Source organism: Actinia tenebrosa, unplaced genomic scaffold (assembly GCF_029948245.1).
Source record: "Actinia tenebrosa isolate PJP-AT-01 unplaced genomic scaffold, QUT_ActTen_1.0 PGA_scaffold2__45_contigs__length_23673736, whole genome shotgun sequence".
Lineage (NCBI taxonomy): Eukaryota > Metazoa > Cnidaria > Anthozoa > Actiniaria > Actiniidae > Actinia > Actinia tenebrosa.
In genome coordinates, this window is record NW_028292579.1 from 21,708,884 (window position 1) to 21,729,588 (window position 20,705).

Sequence of the window (20,705 nt, forward strand, 5' to 3'; positions counted from 1 at the left end):
ACACCAACTGTAAAAACGTGGTTTAAAGTTGTTCAACTACACAGGTTTAGAAAATTATTAAACTCATAACTGTTTGTATTTTGAATAACATAAGTTTAAGTTATTTTTATTCCATTGATGTTAAATGATGCATATTATAAAATTTAGAAAAAACTAATTTAACTAAACCTATTTTGGCGTGAATGGAGTATAAGAAATGTAAAAAAAATTTTTGTAAAAACACCTTGAAAAGGTTTATCTCGTAGAGGTCATCAGGGTCAATGGGGAACAGTGTGTGCTGGTAGCTGGGGCATGAATGATGCCAAGGTTGCATGCCGTCAACTTGGTTTTACCAAAACTCTAGGACCTTGGTGGAATGGACATGGGACGGGTAAAGTATGGTTGAACGGCATGGGTTGTTCAGGCTCAGAGTCCTCACTTGGAAGCTGTAGCCATAATGGATGGGGAAGCGTTGCCTCTTGGTGCAATAATCACAATGATGATGCTGGTGTCGTGTGTATTTGTTCTTGTATGGATCAAGATATCAAGCAATCTTTCTATATTATTCGCCCTCACATTGTTCTTCACCAGAAGATTTTTCAGAATCGCAAGCAACAAAATGAGGTAAATCACTCCCTGCGTATAGCATGTCTTACAGCAACAACATTCTGTGCAGCAGCAATACCAAATAACACTACTGAACCCTCTGCGGATCCGGCGGGTTGTTTCCAGCAGCGTTGCATACTCTGCCAGTGGTGAGCAGTTGCAATAGTCGAAGCTGGCAATGAAATTGGTGCAGCAACTATACATATGTCACGTGAGGCAAATTACCCGTGTCTTCCTTATTCTTGTCCCTTTTCAAAGAAAGTTCACGTAGTCTTTCCTTATCTTCAAATGTCAGCGACTGTAAATTTTGTGCAACGCCTTTGACCTTTAACCTTGGAAGGGGAGCAGCAATAACTATTCAGGGCAATAGCTTTTCGGTCTTGTAGAATACTAAAACTGACCAATATACATCCTTAGAATGGGGACGCCTTTCATCAAGAGAGTATTATGGTATATAGTGTTGGATACGTCTATAGTTCGATGAGGTAGATTACCAGGGTCAATGGGGAACAGTATGTTATCATGGCTGGGATATGCCCGATGCCAAGGTTGCTTGCCGTCAACTTGGTTTTACCAAAGCTGTAGGACCTTCAGATTGGGGACGAGGGACGGGCAAGATATGGCTAAACGGCATGCTATGTACAGGCACAGAGTCCTCACTTGGAAGCTGTTCTCATAACGGATGGGGAAGCGTTCCCTCTTGGTGCAATAATCACAATGATGATGCTGGTGTCGTGTGCACTTGTTCTTGTATGGATCATGATATCAAGCAATCTTTCTAGAAGATGTTTCAAAAGTACAAACAAGAAAAGGTGAATCGAACGTACCCTGGTCGAGCATGACTCAGAGCAACGACATCCCGTGCGGCAGGAATACTTAATAACACTACTGATTCCTCTACTGATCCTTCGTTTTGTTTCTCATCAGTAGGTGCAACAGTCGAACCTTTCAATGAAATTGGCGCAACAACTATATATATTGTTAGAGGCAAATTACGTACCCGTTTCTTCCTTTTTTCTTCGCAAATTAACGTAGTCTTTTCTTATCTTCAAGTGTCAGCTGCTATAGATTCTCTGCAACGCCTTCGACTTTTAATCTTGGAGAGGGAGCAACGATAACTATTCAGGGAAATAGCTTTTCGGTCTTGTAGAATAGTAGAACTGACCATTGCACATCCTTGGGATGAGGTCGTCTTTCATCACGAGAGGATTGTGATATATAGTATTGAATAATTCTAGGGTTCGAAGAGGTGTATCACCAGGGTCAATGGGGAACAGTATGTCATTATAACTGGAATATGCCAGATGCCAAGGTTGCATGCCGTCAACTTGGTTTTACCAAAACTGTAGGACCTTTGAGGTATGGACGTGGGACGGGTAAGATATGGCTAAACGAAATGCAATGTACAGGCACAGAGGTCTCACTTGCAAGCTGTTCTCACGATGGATGGGGAAACGTTTACTCTTACTGCAATGGTCACACAAGGGATGCTGGTGTTGCATAATGGCAAATGCCGTATTACTAGCAGACATGCTATGACCTATGAAGTAACTAACTTGAATCACTGCAAATTTAATCACCAGGAAACTTTGAAGCTCGGTGAGATCAAGATATAGCTTTGATAAATGCAACCCATAGCAAACAAGGGCAGTTGGCATATATTATTCAACATTCGTATTTGATTAAGCAACACATTAACACCACCAAGTCTCTCGAATTTAGGCTTATATGTGACTTAACAGCCTAAGGCAACAGATTCAGATGGTTAATCTTTTGTTTGGGATTTAATGTTGAATATATAGTATAGGTTTGTATGTTTATACCACTCGTAAAGGTTCATTAGCATGCAAGGTATGACAAGCGAGTCAAAACGAGGGCAAATTTGATTGTCCTCTCCAATGATACAAATGAAGTAGATTTTGTTATACAGATATGAGGGAATGCATGGCTACTGCATGCTTGGTACGATTGTGATATAGATGATAGTATGCCCAAATCGAATTACCTAAACCGGAAAATCGGTTATTAAGGTGAAACGTTTTCTGTAGATATGTTCGGAGTATAATAGTTTCTATTAAGTAATAGTCGAATATCAAATGTAATCTAGCTTTACACCTAGGAAAGAGTATCAGTATGAAATGGTAGACAACTTTCGTAATAAATTGCGTAATGAAAACGACTATTTAAGATCCCAAATTATATAACAATAAAGAAAACATAATGTGGATGTAGATGGACAATAATTTCTTTTATCTACTGTGTATTTTTAAACGCATCTTGTGCATTCATTTGTAAACGTAACTGCATATACTAGTTAGTAAATTATAAATGTATCCTTTTACATTTAGGGAGTTACTAAATCAATGACCACCGATTTTGCATGCGAATAGTAATATTTTGATAAAAACGCAATAATGTTCTCTTTTGTGATATCTATAAATTAGATTCAAAGGTTCCAATAAGGCTTAATTCGACCTACACTAAATTGATATTCTTAATGTTAGCGAATATTCTCATTGGGATTTTACTAAAGTTATATTCTTCAAATTAAGAAGTTTGAAAATCTCAAATGAACTAGAAGAGCTAAGCAAGTGCTATTCATATAGGTTTTGTAAAGGTGTATTACCAGGGTCAATGGGGAACAGTGTGCTATGGTAGCTGGGTCATGAATGATGCCAAGGTTGCATGTCGTCAACTTGGTTTTTCTAAAACCCTAGGACCTATGTACTATGGACATGGGACGGGTAGAATATGGCTTTATGACATGCGGTGTTCAGGCTCAGAGACCTCACTTGGAAGTTGTTCTCACAACGGATGGGGACAGGTTTGGTCTGGCTGCGATCACACTCATGATGCTGGTGTTGTGTATTTTTCAAATTATCAATAGTTTGTACCCTCATTGGTAAATATACTCAGATATACGCAAAACAATATTTCAGCAAAATACCGCTGCGATCCTTTATCTCACACTCTTTTGTAAGCACGATTTTAAAACTACAATATTAAATGAAATTTTCGCGACACTTATTTCGCGATTTTCACGGCTTTCAAAAAATCGCGAAATTAAAGTGACGCGAAAAATAAGTGCCGCGAATATATAATGATGCAAAGATTAAGTGATCATGCATTATGCATATTTAAATAAATATTGAATTTAATAAAAGACACGAACTATTTCTCGTTGTTGTTGTTGTTACGGTTACTTAATCAGCAAAGTCGTTTTGTTCAAGGAAACTGTGGGTTTGAATTATTCCTGGTAATTAATAACTCATTTTATGAAATACGCTGCCTATCAAATGCCGTGGTTTTATATTGAATTCAAAGATTTTTGAGTTGTTTATAGAAGAGCTTCACACCACGTAATCTGGAGAAATGCTTTTATATTTTGGTTTGTTCTGTTTTGGGGTTTAGAATTTAAAAATAGAATTGCTGAAAACGATATTTCTTTTATGAAGTATTTGATATAATGCCCCGTTCACACCAACTGTAAAAACGTGGTTTAAAGTTGTTCAACTACACAGGTTTAGAAAATTATTAAACTCATAACTGTTTATTATTTTGAACAACATAAGTTAAAGGCCTTTTTACTCCATTGAAAGTAAATGCTCGTATATTATAAAATTTAGAAAAACCTACTTTAACTAAACCTATTTTGGCGTGAATAGAGTATAAGAAATGTAAATAAATTGTTGTAAAAAGACCTAGAAAAGGTTTATCTCGTAGAGGTGTATCACCAGGGTCAGTGGGGAACAGTGTGTGATAGTAGCTGGGGCATGAATGATGCCAAGGTTACATGCCGTCAACTTGGTTTTACCAAAACTCTAGGACCTTCGTACAGTGGACGAGGAACGGGTAAAGTATGGCTGTACCGCATGGGATGTTCAGGCTCAGAGTCCTCACTTGGAAGCTGTAGCCACAATGGATGGGGAAGCGTTCCCTCTTGGTGCAATAATCACAATAATGATGCTGGTGTCGTGTGTATTTGTTCTGGTATGGATCATAATATCAAGCAATCTTTCTATTTATTTGCCCTCACATTGTTCTTCACCAGAAGATTTTTCAGAAGCGCAATCAACAAAATGAGGTAAATCACTCCCTGCGTATAGCATGTCTTACAGCAACAACATTCTGTGCAGCAGCAATACCAAATAACGCTACTGATCCCTCTGCGGATCCGGCGGGTTGTTTCCAGCAGCGTTGCATGCTCTATGGTAAGCAGTTGCAACAGGCGAACCTGGCAATGAAATTGGTGCAGCAACTATATATATATATATGTTACGTGAGGCAAATTACCCGTATTTTCCTTATTCTTGTCCCTTTTCAAAGAAAGTTCATGTAGTCTTTCCTTATCTTCAAATCTCAGCGACTATAAATTTTGTGCAGCGCCTTTGACCTATAACCTTGTATGGGAGGCAACAATAACTATTCAGGGTAATAGCTTTTCGGTATTGTAGAATACTAAAATTCGGACCTTTATACATCATTTGAATGGGGACACCTTTCATCATGAGAGTATTATGGCATATGGTATTGAATACGTCTAGAGTTCGAAGAGGTGTATTTACCAGGGTCTATGGGGAACAGTGTGTAATGATTACTGGGGTGTGCCCGATGCCAAGGTTGCATGCCGTCAACTTGGTTTTACTAAAGCTGTAGGATATTGGCGCTATGGACGAGGGACGGGTAAAGTATGGTTGAATTACATGGATTGTACGGGTTCAGAATCGTCTCTTGGTAGCTGTTCTCACAATGGATGGGGAAACGTTGCATCTTACTGCAATGGTCACACAAGGGATGCTGGTGTTGTATAATGGCAAATGCCGTATTACTAGCAGACATGCTATGACCTTTGATGTAACAAACTTCAAGATTTTTTGAACTTGGAGTTGAGAGAAAAATTTATTGAACCTCGAACAATTGGTTCGAACTGAAATAGAAATGTATCTTTCTAATAGTGTGATAAACTTGTAAATATAAGTATACTTAGATCAGAATTGTGTACTTGTTCAATATTAAAGTGAAAACTAATCAAAAAATAACCTAATGACTAATACACGAAAAATATAATACTTCCTTTTCCTTTCTGTTTGAGTTCTCGTTGCTTTGATTGCAAAGCTTTTCGTGTCTGTTCAAAGTCAGCTTCTTTGATGATGTTCACCCAATAATTGTTCTTCTTTAGATATCGCTCAAAACTAGCTATAAAAGCCCGTAGAGAGCTTGGTTCGTAGTTTTCGTTGGCTGGTTCTTTCTTACGGAAACCGAGGACGAATTCGCTGAGGTATTCGTTGAGTTCTTTTGCAGGAATCTGTTCTATAGCCCTCGTCTCTCATTTCGTTTGTAAAAATTCCCTTAGGAGTGCCACATCGTTCTGTGTCTTTTTTCTAGTGTTTTCGTTTTCCTGGCTCTCGATAAACTCAGTGATTGAGTCGATTTGAGGAAATCTTGAGCAACAACCTTCCATGTTTAAGAACTTTTGACAACAAACACTCAAACGCAAGCTGACACTTTCTGCAAAAAGCGCGGGAAAACTCAATACGATTTTTTTCCCTAGTGAAAAATATCGTATAGCCAATCACAGTGCTGATACGATGTCCTTCAATAGTGAAGAAAAACGTATAGCCAATAGAATCGCTTCCCGTTTTTGTGATATGATTTTTATCAAATAGCTTGCGAACATGTAAATCTCAGTACTTATATAATAAATATGTTTAATAGTTTTTTCATACCTGATCTTCAATGTTATCGATTTGTTGCATTTATTCCCAATCAGGAATAACTACTGACATTCTTAAATGTTAATACCTAAAAGTCTTCTAGATAATCAGTATTCGAGCGAGCCATGATCATAGAGCAACTTGAAAAGTAACTGTGGAGTTGAGCCGAATTTTTTTGAACTCGGCCCTTCCAGTAACTTTGATTAACGGAAGCCAAAACTCCGGATCCAGACGAATAAAATGGGTGTAAAGTGACGTGAGAAATAAGTTATCCCCCGTGATGCATATTTAAATAAGTATTGAATTTAATGAAAAACACGAATTATTTCTTGTTGTTGTTATTACCGTTACTTAATCAGTAAAGTAAACATAACTTTATTTATGTTATCTAATACTCTTGAAACTAAACAGGTTTAAGAATATCAAATGAAGTAGAATAAAGAAAATATTGTTATCCACAAAAAAATTGACAAGTTTGCATACGAAAAAATTAAAATTGACATTCATAAGCAATTATTAAGAATAAATTTCTCATCTTTAATGTATATTTAATTTCTTTCTTGCATTAACAGAAAAAATAACGTTTCGCATTAAATAGAACAAATAACTCTTTATTGATATCTTTTGATAAAACGTTTCTCCTCCAAAAATATGTTGTAATTTTTCTAGTGATTATGTAATTTTTAATGTATTTTTTCTATGTATTTATCATTATTATTATTATTATTATTATTATTATTATTATTATCATTTCCACTCCTAGAATTCCGTCCTCTTTAAACGTGTCAATATTATATATATATATATATATATATATATATATATAATTAAATGGTCCTAGCGCATTTTTAACTTTATAGTTATTAGTTAGGGCCTGTACTTATAGTTACGTAATTTTGTTTGTAAATATGAATGTAATTCTAGGTACAATAAAACGTTGTTGTTGTTGTTGTTGTTGTCTTAACTAACATTGATCAGTATTGTATTACGCTCAGTACACGTACGAGATGTGACTATTAGAACTACGCCGCCAATGTTGGTATGTAATTGTTAATTTTCATTGGTTTGCATCATTATTGCATTATAATATAGTATAAGCATCTTATAATATTAATTATTTATATTCCAGTCGACCTGCCTTTCATCATGAGAGTATTATGGTATATGGTGTTGATAACTTCTAGAGTTCGAAGAGGTGTATCACCAGGGTCAGTGGGGAACAGTATGTCATTATAACTGGAATATGCCCGATGCCAAGGTTGCATGCCGTCAACTTGGTTTTACCAAAACTGTAGGACCTTCGAGGTATGGACGAGGGACGGGTAAGATATGGCTAAACGAAATGCAATGTACAGGCACAGAGGTCTCACTTGCAAGCTGTTCTCACGATGGATGGGGAAACGTTTACTCTTACTGCAATGGTCACACAAGGGATGCTGGTGTTGTATAATGGCAAATGTCGTATTACTAGCAGACATGCTATGACCTATGATGTAACTAACTTCAATCACTGAATTTAATCAACTGGAAACTTTGAAGCTCGATGAGATCAAGATATAACTTTGATCAATGCAACCCATAGCAAACAAGTGCAGTTGGCATATATTATTCAACATTCGTATTTGATTAAGCAACACATTAACACACCAAGTCTCTCGAATTTAGGCTTATATGTGACTTAACAGCCTAAGGCAACAGATTCAGATGGTTAATCTTTTGTTTGGGATTTAATGTTGAATATATAGTATAGGTTTGTATGTTTATACCACTCGTAAAGGTTCATTAACATGCAAGGTATTACAAGCGAATCAAAAAGAGGGCAAATTTGATTGTCCTCTCCAATGATACAAATGAAGTAGATTTTGTTATACAGATATGAGGGAATGCATGGCTACTGCATGCTTGGTACGATTGTGATATAGATGATAGTATGCCCAAATCGAATGCCTATGAAGAGGAGATTATGGAAGGGAAACAAACAGGCTTTAATTGACTTTGCAACTTAATCAGACTTAACGAACGCGTAATCTTGCCGTCGTAACGGTGAATCATTTACCTAAACCGGAAAATCGGTTATTAAGGTGAAACGTTTTCTGTAGATATGTTCGGAGTATAATAGTTTCTATTAAGTAATAGTCGAATATCAAATGTAATCTAGCTTTACACCTAGGAAATAGTATCAGTATGAAATGGTAGACAACTTTCGTAATAAATTGCGTAATGAAAACGACTATTTAAGATCCCAAATTATATAACAATAAAGAAAAACATAACGTGGATGTAGATGGACAATAATTTCTTTTATCTACTGTGTATTTTTAAACGCATCTTGTACGTGCATTCATTTGTAAACGTAACTGCATATACTAGTTAGTAAATTATAAACGTATCCTTTTACATTTAGGGAGTTACTAAATCAATGACCTCCGATTTTGCATGCGTATGGTAATATTTTGATAAAAACGCAATAATGTTCTCTTTTGTGATATCTATAAATTAGGTTTAAAGGTTCCAAGAAGGCTTACTTCGACCTACATAAAATTGATATTCTTAGTGTTAGCGAATATTCTCATTGAAATTTTACTAAAGTTATATTCTTCAAACTAAGAAGTTTGAAAATCTCAATTGAACTAGAAGAACGTTAGTGCTATTTATATAGGCTTTGTAAAGGTGTATTACCAGGGTCAATGGGGAACAGTGTGTTATGGTAGGTGGGGCATGAATGATGCCAAGGTTGCATGTCGTCAACTTGGTTTTTCTAAAACTCTAGGACCTATGTACTATGGACATGGGACGGGTAGAATATGGTTGTATAGCATGCAGTGTTCAGGCTCAGAGACCTCACTTGGAAGCTGTTCTCACAACGGATGGGGAAGTGTGTCTGGCTGCGATCACACTATTGATGCTGGTGTTGTATGTTTTTCTAATATGTAGTCAATAGTCAATAGTTTTCTTTTTGCGAAAATACCACTCTGATCCTTGATCTAAGAGTCTTTTGCGAAAATGCTGATTATTGTTTGGATCTTATAAGCTTTTCATTTTCAGCGGCAATGTAAACATTGGCTGTCTATCAAATGCCGTGGTTTTATATAGATTTCATAGATGTTTGAGTTGTTTATAGAAATGCTATATAGTATTGGATGCAATGCCCCGTTCAATTGATTTACGAATTAATTCCACATGCAATACTTTCGTGTGTTGTTTTATATTATTGATAGTGTGATAATGGAGACGCAGTAGAAGACAATGTGAAGTGGCGAGAAAATTAATTTTAGCAAAGTAGATAATGAGGTGATCACAATTCGTTCCAGGTGGACGTGAGTTTGTATGACAAATAATTTTTAAATGTTTCATTTGTCTGATTCCTAAATTTCCATTATAATTTGCTGTGGGTGCATTTTTGCTTTCGAACATTACATAACTATATTTATGTTATCTAATACTCTTGAAACTAAACAGGTTTAAGAATATCAAATGAAGTAGAATAACGTAAATACTGTTATCCACATTCGTCTTGTGGAAGTATATCACCAGGGTCAATGGGGAACAGTGTGTGATAGTAGGTGGGGCATGGATGATGCCAAGGTTGCATGTCGTCAACTTGGTTTTACAAAAGCTCTAGGACCTTGGCAATATGGACGAGGGACGGGTAAGATATGGCTGTATTGGATGCGTTGTTCAGGCTCAGAGTCGTCACTTGGGAGCTGTTCTCACAATGGATGGGGAAGCGTTCCCTCTTGGTGCAATGGTCACACATATGATGCTGGTGTCGTGTGCATTTGTTCTGGTATCGATCATGATATCAAGCAACCTTTCTAAACTTTTCGCCGTCACATTATTGTTCGCCAGAAGATGTTTCAAAAGTACAAGCAAGAAAAGATGAACCGAGACCTGGTCGAGCATTACTTACAGAAACGACATCCTTTGCGGCAGGAATACTGATTAACACTACTGATTCCTCTACTGATCCTGTGGGTTGTTTCTCACCAGCGTCGAATGCTGCGCCAACGGTAACCAGTTGTAACAGTCGAACCTTTAATGAAATGGGTGCAACGACTATATATATTGCGTGAGGCAAATTACCCGTTTCTTCCTTATTTCTATCTTCAAGTGTCACCACTATAATTCCCTCAACGTCTTCGAACTTTAACCTTGGAGAAGGGAGCAACAATAACTATTCAGGGAAATAGCTTTTCCATCTTGTAGAATAGTAGGACTGACCATTGCACATCCTTGGGATGAGGCCGTCTTTCATCACGAGAGGATTGTGATATATGGTGTTGAATACTTCTGGGGTTCGAAGAGGTTTATCACCAGGGTCAATGGGGAACGGTATGTCGTTATGGCTGGGGTATGAATGATGCCAAGGTTGCATGCCGTCAACTTGGTTTTACCAAAGCTGTAGGACGTTCGTACAATGGACGAGGGACGGGTAAGATATGGCTGTGGAAGATGGGGTGTTCAGGCTCAGAGGCCTCGCTTGGAAGCTGTTCTCACTATGGATGGGGAAATGTCAACTCTTACTACTGTAATGGTCACACAAGGGATGCTGGTGTTGTGTACAGTGTCTGGCCCAGTATCCTGCCAAAACAAATTCAACTTAAAATATCTCGTCGGCTTTATTTTTCTACTTAATCCGAAGCTATCCAATGATTAGCCGAACACTTCCGGTTTCTGAAGACAGTTTTGACGGGCTTTTTGGACAACGCATTCGGGAACGAGGAGAAGAAAAGAGCAGTTAGGTAAACTTTATCATGGCTAAAATTAGGCTCTTTACTGCGCAGTGAAATTACCAATGATTATAAATGAACTCAAAACATACGAAATGCGACTGGGATCGCTATGATTTTTCATGTGATGAAAGAATAATGATGAAAACATTCATAAACTTAGCGAAAGGTCCATTAAATAAGTTTTTGTTTGAATACTACGCTCTAGAAACAATGACAAAGGTTAGGCTTGGGGGGCCCTTTTTCCTGCCAGCTCATCTTTCGACTTCTTCTTTGTCTTATAAATTGAATAAAGATCTGTATTCCTTTGCCTAGGAAGTTCTTAGAACTATGTACTGATATTGATAAGGCAGTAGAAGTGCTGTATGTTGCTTTGGCTGTTTTGTATGTTGCTTTGGCTGTGAATAATGTATGCGATATATTAGCAGGATATGAAGTGTGTTTTAAATGAAGTTAATGTAATTTATCTAGTTGTTGTTACCAAGCGAGACATTTGTGCATTTCGCGCATTATGCATTAATGTGTTCGTGCTGTTTATGCAGTAAATAGATAAATAAAGCGGACTCGTAACGCGCTTAATTTCTTAAATTTACAATTTTAAAATTAGAAATAATCATTTAGGAGTATTAAATTGATAAGAACTTTATTTCAAACTGGGATCTATTTGTTTGTGTCTCAGATTGTAATATCAATAAGCGGATCTTATAACATGAAAATGTTGTATTGCGAGTGAAAGTCACAAGAGCCGTTTGGAATTATTGCTCAAGGCGATGAATGATATCTAACTTGTTTTGCAATTTTTAATGAAAGAAACTATTAAGCGCGTATTTAGAATGCCTTTTTGCTATTTAGCACCTAAACAACTCAGGGATCTCAATAAACCACACGGTTGTTGGCAGTGGCAGGATTCTGGAACAGGTGGCAGGATACTGGACCTCCAAACCACTTTGTTAAAACTGCGATGCGAACCAAAGACAAAGGATACAAATGAAAAATTTGTTCTTATTATGTTGCAGAATAATTGATTCATAATTTGATCGGGTTTCAATGCATTAGCTTTTAATAAAAGGGAGTTACACTGATTTTTAACTGAAGTGGCAGGATACTGGGCCACACACTGTAGTGTCAATGTCCGTTTTACATGCTTTGACCTAACTAACTTCAATCACTGCAAATGTAATCAACTGGGAAGCTGTGAAGCTCGGTAAGATTGATATCTTGGTATATTTCTTTCAACATTCGTATTCATTTTAACAACACATTTATACTATCCAGTTTATTAAATGTAGGCTTATATTTGACTTAAGGCTATTATTTTTTTCAAGGTTGTCAAACGTTTTCTTAAGGATTCAATATTCGATATATTGTAATTCGATAGTTCTCTCCCATAATAAAAGATGAAAGAAATTGAATATCTTCAGGGGCGTAGCAAGGGGGGCCAATGGCCCTTCCCATACTCCCGCTGTAGAAATATAGTCTCGTGATGAGTTCGAATTACCGATGTTCTGAAAACAGGATTTGCCTGAAACCCCTTTCCAGGCAAAATCCTGCCTACGTCCCTGACATTGGTTGAAATTTGTTCATGCCGGTTGTTATACATATCCGAGGAATCAATATTGAATTGGCTGCTGTATGCCTGGAACGATTGTGATATAGATGATCGTATGCCTAAATCCAAGTGACTATGAGGAAGAGATTATGGAGGAGAAACAAACAGGCTTTCGTTGACTTTTTAGAGTAATCAGACTTGCGTTACTGCCGTAGCGCGGGATAAATTACTTAACAATACTTAACTAAACCAGAAGATCATTTGTATAAAGTTTGAAATGTTTTTTGTAGACATTTTCAGAGGATAATAGTTTATACAATGTAATAGTAGATGTATATCTATTACATTGTCTTATTTCTTCGGTTGCAAAGTTCTGATTTTAATTACTTTATTTAATAAGCTAGACAAAATTTGTTCTGTGCACAGGATTGCCTCAGATAACAATTTATGAAGATTTTTTTGGAAATAAAGTACATCATCAGTTGAGTGTATATTTTAGAAATACGAGTGTCGTATTTTTTCAGCAAGCTTGCATATCTTACCACGATAAAGTAAAGATGTGTTTCATACTAGTAGACTATTTAGTATTTTCTTCCGATAGTAAATCCGTTAACTGAATGTGTGATTCCCCCAAAGGTCTTGTGGAGGTGTATCACCAGGGTCAATGGGGAACAGTGTGTAATTATGACTGGCACATGGAGGAAGCGAAGGTTGCATGTCGCCAAATGGGTTTCGCTAAAGCTGTGGGATTTTCGCATCGTGGACGAGGAACGGGTAAAGTATGGCTACGATAAATGGCACGTACAGGCTCAGAGGCTTCACTAGGAAGCTGTCCTCACAATGGATGGGGAAATGTCGGTGGCTGTAATCACAATTATGATGATGCTGGTGTTGTGCCCTAATTATTTTTTCGGCCTACAGCCTCATCCAATTTTGTCAGTCCTCGAAATTTTCCTTGTCCAATTATTTCTTAATTGGACAGCATGGAGTCCTATTACATACACTAATCTAACGAAAGTCTGGAGAAATAAATCAAAGTTTTTGCTCGACATTCAAACGATATGAGATTAATTTACTGGGATCACAGTTTTTCAGTCTGCTATTCCAAATCTACGGTTGTAATGATCGCCAAGATCTCACACTTGCATGATCTTTTCGCACTCTTCTCCCTTCTGCCTTGCACTAACTCTTTCCCATCCATGACGGATTTTCTGCAGCGGGATGTATAAACAGGGCATATAAAGCAAAACCCTGAGAAATATCACTGCAAAACCCAGGAATAACTCAATGTAGAATACTGAGGGTAGAAAGTAGTTGGAAGGAAACTTCCAACCTCTATGTGCCATGCCAAAGCCTCCCATTGTCGCCATGTGGCTAATTGCACATCCCAGCATTATGTGGCCTATTCCTGACTGCGCAAAATTCCATTCACGCCAGCTCATAGTATCGATTACACTTGGTAGAGAACACACGGCAAGGATGCAGAGGAGAGAGAAGGCGACGATTCCAAAAAACATGGATAATTCCCCGTTCAGGCTCAGCCTTGATGCCACATGGATGGTTTGGTTTTGGACGTTAAAATGACCAGATTTCTCATAGAAAGATCCTGCGAACGCTGAATTCATCGCAAGCAGTGCCATAATAGCGTGCAGTAAAGCATTGAAGAACCCCAGTAACCCTAGCTGCTTGCGAGCCTTCATCCATTCGTCCAGCCACGCTGGGAAACGTTTCCTCTTGGTACCATTGATAAGCTGAAAGATACCAGCAATGGAACCAGGAAGGTAGGCCAGGTACAGAAGACCTATGGAATTAAAGGCCAGATAGACGTTAAGCTTGCTGATTGGAAAGCCTTCCCACTTGATATTCACCTTTCCATTATTCACAAAACGGCGCAGAAATTCAAAACAAATAATCAAAATTAAGAGAACAAAGGAAAATATGACGGGCTTGATCCAAGTTGGGAAAAATCGATAAGGTATGGACTCTAGCTCTGCAGCTGTCTTGAGGCTACCTCGGTCAATAGGTTCAAAACCTATATCACGAATCAAATGGTTTATTACTCGGCGTGCATCAGCATTATTGGAACAGAATGGGACTTGCTTACTTCCACCAAACGAGTCAGACTCGAGTGCCCAGGCTGATATGACATTCAAGGCTTTTACAACTTTCGACTCGGGTATAAGCTGAGCCAGATACTCAGCACTTGAAACCTCAGTTTTCTTTGGTGGGTTATTAACATCGACGACAATCTTTCCTTTGAGGTCTGTCTGATGTTTTTCCGTGACTTCTTCATAATGTTGTCGATGTACTGCAAGTACCACAACGTTGCCAAGCTTCAATGCCTCTTCGTTCTCTAGAACTTCCACTCCATGTGGGATAATTTTTGCTTCGACGATTCTTGGGTTACTAGAGCCAAGCACAACTGGGATTCCAAAGCGGTGAAGCCTGGTAGCCAACGCTCTCCCAAAATCACCCGTTCCAACGATGATTACTGGAGTACTATCTGAACTACCCAAGCTGTCATTAATAGTCTGAAGTTCAACGATGTTCGACATAATGAGCCTGGAAATAATGATAGCAGGTTTTTGAGATAGATATATCTATATTAAGACATTGTTGTTGCCTTGGGGGAAGAGTAACATACTGATTCTATTTGTCTATTTTTTACAGTTGCTTGAATCTTTCAATGTAGTAAGTTCGTAGCCTGTATGCAGCCGAACTAACTAACTGTTAGTTATACGAGAGAAAAGTCCGGCTGCACGCAGGCTATAAGTTCCCTTTCAGCCTAAAGCTCATATTTTTTCTTTAAATTCTAAAACTTTCTGTCTTTGGTTGTGCGCAATTATTTTACAATCTAGTGATATCAATAACCTTTTTTTTAACTTGTTCATTGGGAAATTAATACGCATAAAAGGATCAGGATATTTAGCTATCAGTCGTTGAGCCCGAATGGGCCATGAGGGCAAGAGGACTACAATCGTTTTTAGTCAAATCCAACTAGTAGTTCAAATATATAGATGCAAACAAGTTTTGAATTAAAGTTAAATTTAATGTTTTGGTTTTCAAAGCCCGCACTTTCCGATACTAGTAGTTTATAACTCATATAGCCTAGTACAAGCTTATCCAATCAAAACGCAGCATTGATAATAGACCATTAGTTGAATTTGACTAATGTCAAACTACTCTAACACTGAATATCCGCAACACAAACGTCTTGTCAAGTTTGACGGCTATCATTGGATAAGCAGAATACGGGTCAAAGCCTCAAATGAAATAAATCCACAATGAAATCACAATAAAAACCTCTCAGTACCAAATTTCTAAAATTAGTATAGATACACAGTACAAATACTCCAGACAATGTGAAGGCAAAACAGTTTCGATCTATTCAATGCAAGGAAAAGACTTTACAGCAAGAAACGTAAATTTAAAAACATTTGTTTCGAGCCGTTACGACCAGGTCGCTGCGTTCGCTAAAAAATAAATCAATATCACAATGAATGCCTCTTCCAAACCTAGGTAACTAGATAAGGTACTAGTACGCCGGATATAAACGCGAACGGCATTGCAGCAGGAAACTGACTTAAAATTAAATTCAAAACATTTTTTTCCATATTGACTGCGAGGATGTATTCAGCAATTGCGGTCCCTAAGTTTATAGCCTATTATTCCTTCAGAAAGTTAGTATAATACAGTGCAGTTCAGTATATTTCTCAAATGTTAACTTAGTCAACTAAGAGCCAGGGTGAACCGCTGATGGATCACCCTGTTGAACTCAGTTTTAAACAGTCTCTTCGCTTGATCAACTGACGTTCCAAGCAGCTGTCCAATCTTTAGCAAGGGGTCTCCGCTATAGTATTTCTTACTCGGTTTCGCTAAACCGAACCTTCTTAGTGAAAGCAGCGTTGTCAGGCCCACACATATGTGCGATGTACTTTAAATATTGTGAGTTAATGAAATCAGTGGTGCTTAACTCAAAAGTTTATACTACTTTGACCACCACTGCACACTTAATTAATTCACGTTTGTAATCTTTTGTCTTTTCTAACTCCTGTAATTTAAAGTGTTTTCCCGTAATTCATAATGTAAACTTGTTAATTCGTGTGCAAGTAAATAAAGCCTAAAGTATAAGTCCGAAATTTCTGAGGGACATCGTCTTCATGCTATTCTGAATTTCATCATCAAAGCTGTAAACATTTTCTTCTGAATCGTCTGATGCTTTCTTTATTTTCCGCCCTCCTTTCACCACACTCCGCAGGTAATAGAGTAATAATACGTTAGGCCCTTATGTAAGCTGTGTCGACCATCTCTACACCACTCACCTTTTTTCAATTGAAGAACTAAGCAACTGAGAAGATAGACTGAGCTATATTTTGGATGCGTAGCTAGCAAAGGACTTTGCACTGACGCTTATCTGATCGCTTCATTGGTTTACTTTGATTTTAGACGAGGACGTCATTAAGGTCACCATGCCAGACAATATTGAAGGAGGGCTATGATTTGTAGAGAAAGGTATCTGTGTTACATTAACCTTTTCAGCCTGGAACGTCAAGCTTAGGACATATGTCCAAGAAAGCATGTCATTTTGTATGTTTGAGTTCATGGGAAACGTATGCACAAAATAGGCTTTTTTAAAACCGTTTAAAAAAGAAACAAAAAAGAAATAAACATACCTAGACCAGTTGACCATCTTGTCATGTAAATTTTCTTAGTGCATTCGAATTCCCATTTTTTGTTATTACAATACCCTTTTTATTTTACGTCTAATCCATACGCGCTAAATGTTACACACACATGCAACATCAGCTAATTTACTCCAATCAATGACTATAAATTAGTACTTCAATAGTTAACACCTCGTGATGGAGCATTGCTCTGTACAAGCCTTTCTCTGTCCACCGGGCAATACTTATAGATAAATCAATCCCACCACCCAATCAAAAAATCAATCAACCAACCAACCAACCAACCAATCAGTCAACCAACCAACCAACCAATCAGTCAATCAACGAACCAAATCATCAAACCAATCAATCGACAAATCAATCCGATCAACCAATCAATCAAACCAATCAATCAAATCAATCGATCAACCAACCAAACAAACCAATCAATCAAATCAATCGATCAACCAACCAAGAGCAACCAAACAATCAATCAAATGTGTGTTTTCCAGCTAGAATATGAAGTGTAGGGTAGCCGTATAGAGACTGACTAAAACATTCTCTTAAATTATTTGCAGACTCAGAACAACAATTCTTGAATTTGGATGTATTTCGTCTGAAGCGTTAGATGACAAATCGAAACGTGAGGTCAACAGATTGTTATAAACCCTTGATAGTTCATATTCTTCATCTCGATTATTGTGTTTTTTATTGTGTCTAAAAGCAATGGCCTCTGTAACTCTTTACATTTATTGCGCTTATACTGTGGATAGAATATGGTACGCACAAAAAAAGAAGCATTTAATTGCATTTGTTTGAATTCATATCTTAATCTGATTCATAATTTTACATAAAATTATTTTCCCAATTGACCAAAGCGCCCGTGCCGCCGTCGACTTGAGTAGGCGGCGGCAGGTCTTCTCTTGAAAAGAGGGCCTGGGATCCAGCTAGAGCTCTTTGCTTCTTTTTCCACCTCAAAGTCATTTCTTTCAATTGCATCTGACTGCAATTCGTCTGATGTGGTTCGTGAGATGAAGAACAAAAAGAGAACGCATAGGCTGATAATCATGAGTATCTTGTCCATCTTCAAGGTCTTATAGGTTCTGAAACTTAATAATTATATGGATAGTTTGTATAATATTCCTATGATATGTTAGGGATCGCGAGTGTACACAGTAAAATAAATCAAGCAAATGAACTGCTGTACATTAGAAGGGTTTTTTACGTTGCAGAGCGTGGGCGTGCGGTAAGGTTTTAAGACTGATTTAGAAGGGCGCAAGCGCTGACGAATGGCTTTCAAAAAGACCGTCAAAAGAAATCGCGACGCCACATTCAGATTAAAACACGTGACGTTTTGGAATTCGCACAATACCACTCCTTGATTTTACACCCAGGTTTAGCCTCAGAACATATATTTACAAATAAAAAATGTTAAAGTAAGAAATGCACAACAACAATCATAACAACTTCCTCGTAACTTCACTTGAACACGTGAATATTTTTAAGAATCTACGCGTTGCGGGTGTTGTTGCTGTACATGTATATAAAAGTTAAAAATGACATAAACTTGAAAAAGGTGGTTCAAATAGAAAAAATGTTTGTCCTATTTTGTTAAAATTATGTTTAATAGTATTTTTTAACCTTGAAAAGATATTTTTCATTATTATATTGTCCAACTTTTGTAAAAACAATATTGCGCATTTCTTGGATTTTGATAAATTTGACTGAACAAGAAGAAAGAAAGAGAAACTGTCTAGTTAATATATTTTCGAATTTTTGCACAAATATACTTGAAGCTATAATTCGATTTTTGTCTATACTTTAAAAGCTAATTTTCTTTATTGTCGTTGTTTTAAAAAAACAGGTGAACAGTCGCCACAGAGAAACTTTGTTTTTAGATAAAATGTAAAAAGACTAGTTATTTAAGAATAAAGTAAAATATGTACGTACTCATCGTTCGTCTCCTAGCTGTGCGCAAACATCATCAAAGCTATACCTCAACTTTTGCTATCTTAGTTTTTGAAACCTCAGCCTTAAAGTTATTTTTTTTCCATTGTTTTAGATTGAAATGGGGAAAATCTTATTTATACGATAAACCTATTTTTAGCTTAAAATTAAAAATCCAAAGACTATTACTGTTGTGTTGTTAGTTATCGCATACCTTAGAAAATATTTTTAGAAGACACAAATAACCTTGGTTAAAATCCCTTGGAACAAATAGACGGTTACACTTGGTTTTTATCTGCATCCAACTGAAGGGATTTTATAAGTTAAGCTGTGAAAAGATAACGTGATATTTGTGCGTCACTGCCTTAAATGTCAGTAAACCTCGGGCTAATCTTTGCGTGTCTGGTGGATTATCTTTTGATGTGAAAGAAAGAATAGTAAACATCAAGATTTGTTCAGTTTTAATATAGAATAAAGACATGCGATTTAAATGTTAATTGGGAAGATAATAAGTAGTGTTGCTGGGGGCGTTAGCACGATAACAGATCAGTAAACATTTTGTGTACATACACCCAAGATTTCCTCTATTTTCAGATAGATTTGGGCATATTTCTAAATGATCTAGGAGATTAGGAAAGTGTTTATATTGTTTTCTTTGTAGTGTAGTTATCATTACTGTTATTTCTATTTTTCGAGATTTTCGTTGATCATTTTGTTATTTTATTCGTGTTTTGACATTGTGTGAATTTTGGTGATAGAACTTGCTTTGTCTATAGTTCTGGACGTTTTGTTCAAGAAGGAAATGACAGTAAAGATGAATAGAAGAGGGAAAGGGAGAAATAATAAAGCAAAGTAATGAAAAAGAAAAGAAGCACGAAAGAACTTAGTATAAAACGAAGAGAAGTAAAGCAATTGTTTGTGAAAGGGGAAAATGTTTCCCTTCATAGTTAGAATTCCCGCTGGTTCTGATACTCCCCTTTCCGTCCCTAAGTCAGTAAACAGAATGATAACAAGAAATGGCTTTTGTTGTTTCTCACAAAATAGGTCATCCAGCCACTCCCTGGCTGATATTTTGTTCCTTTGATTTAAATGCCTTCTCTAGACAAAGCTAAAACAAAGACTGACGTTACATTTATATCAAAATCCTTTTCAAATGGAACTTATTTATAAGCAAATAACTTATACAGCCAGATGACTACAGATTTCCTGGTGCTTGCCGCATAGGGTCAAATAGGTTTTTACTATGAACAGGATGCATTTTGTTGTAGCTTCAGCACAAACAACACCGCCGTATTGCTATTGGGCACGTACGATGAACCACAGACCGCGGAGGGGGGAGGGGGGAGGGGGGAGGGGGGAGGGGGGAGGGGGGGAGGGGGGAGGGGGGAGGAACTGGGGGCCGGCATAGCCCTTCCCCCACTATTTGCCAATATCTGCTAAATCTTCAACTTATAGGCCCCTAAATTTTAGTTTTTATGCCGAAGTTAGTCTACTATAATTTCAAGTCTAGGCTACT

At 37.2% G+C, this 20,705-nt stretch overlaps 2 protein-coding genes and 1 long non-coding RNA gene across 3 annotated transcripts in view; 1 reads left to right on the plus strand and 2 right to left on the minus strand.

Moving 5' to 3' along the window:
- The window catches only part of LOC116303039 (scavenger receptor cysteine-rich domain-containing protein DMBT1), a 25,682-nt gene extending 12,310 nt beyond the window's left edge, over nt 1-13,372 (plus strand). Inside the window, exons 9-18 of the mRNA XM_089034203.1 lie at nt 246-603; nt 1,062-1,335; nt 1,824-1,961; nt 4,285-4,575; nt 7,484-7,621; nt 8,959-9,212; nt 9,834-9,948; nt 10,149-10,309; nt 10,617-10,875; nt 13,215-13,372. Of these exons, the coding sequence (XP_088890329.1) occupies nt 246-603; nt 1,062-1,335; nt 1,824-1,961; nt 4,285-4,575; nt 7,484-7,621; nt 8,959-9,212; nt 9,834-9,948; nt 10,149-10,309; nt 10,617-10,875; nt 13,215-13,372 (2,146 nt within the window). The remainder of the gene's footprint in view (nt 1-245; nt 604-1,061; nt 1,336-1,823; nt 1,962-4,284; nt 4,576-7,483; nt 7,622-8,958; nt 9,213-9,833; nt 9,949-10,148; nt 10,310-10,616; nt 10,876-13,214) is intronic.
- LOC148909601 (metalloreductase STEAP4-like) lies at nt 12,072-16,999 on the minus strand. The gene is made up of 2 exons (XM_089033738.1): nt 16,901-16,999; nt 12,072-15,140 (listed from the first exon to the last, which is right to left on the minus strand). The coding sequence occupies exon 2, from the start codon at nt 15,131-15,133 to the stop codon at nt 13,715-13,717; it is 1,419 nt and encodes a 472-aa protein (XP_088889864.1). The 5' UTR covers nt 15,134-15,140; nt 16,901-16,999; the 3' UTR covers nt 12,072-13,714.
- A 933-nt stretch (nt 17,000-17,932) lies between these two features.
- Nucleotides 17,933-19,536, minus strand: LOC148909602 (uncharacterized). Its single transcript, XR_016120548.1, has 2 exons — nt 19,404-19,536; nt 17,933-18,351 (listed from the first exon to the last, which is right to left on the minus strand). It is a non-coding gene; the product is annotated as an uncharacterized LOC148909602 (long non-coding RNA).
- Between the last annotated feature and the right edge of the window lie 1,169 nt (nt 19,537-20,705).

What these genes read in the sequence shown, in the direction of transcription:
- LOC148909601 (XM_089033738.1), bottom strand. Translation starts at nt 15,133, where the DNA reads ATGTCGAACATCGTTGAACTTCAGACTATTAATGACAGCTTGGGTAGT.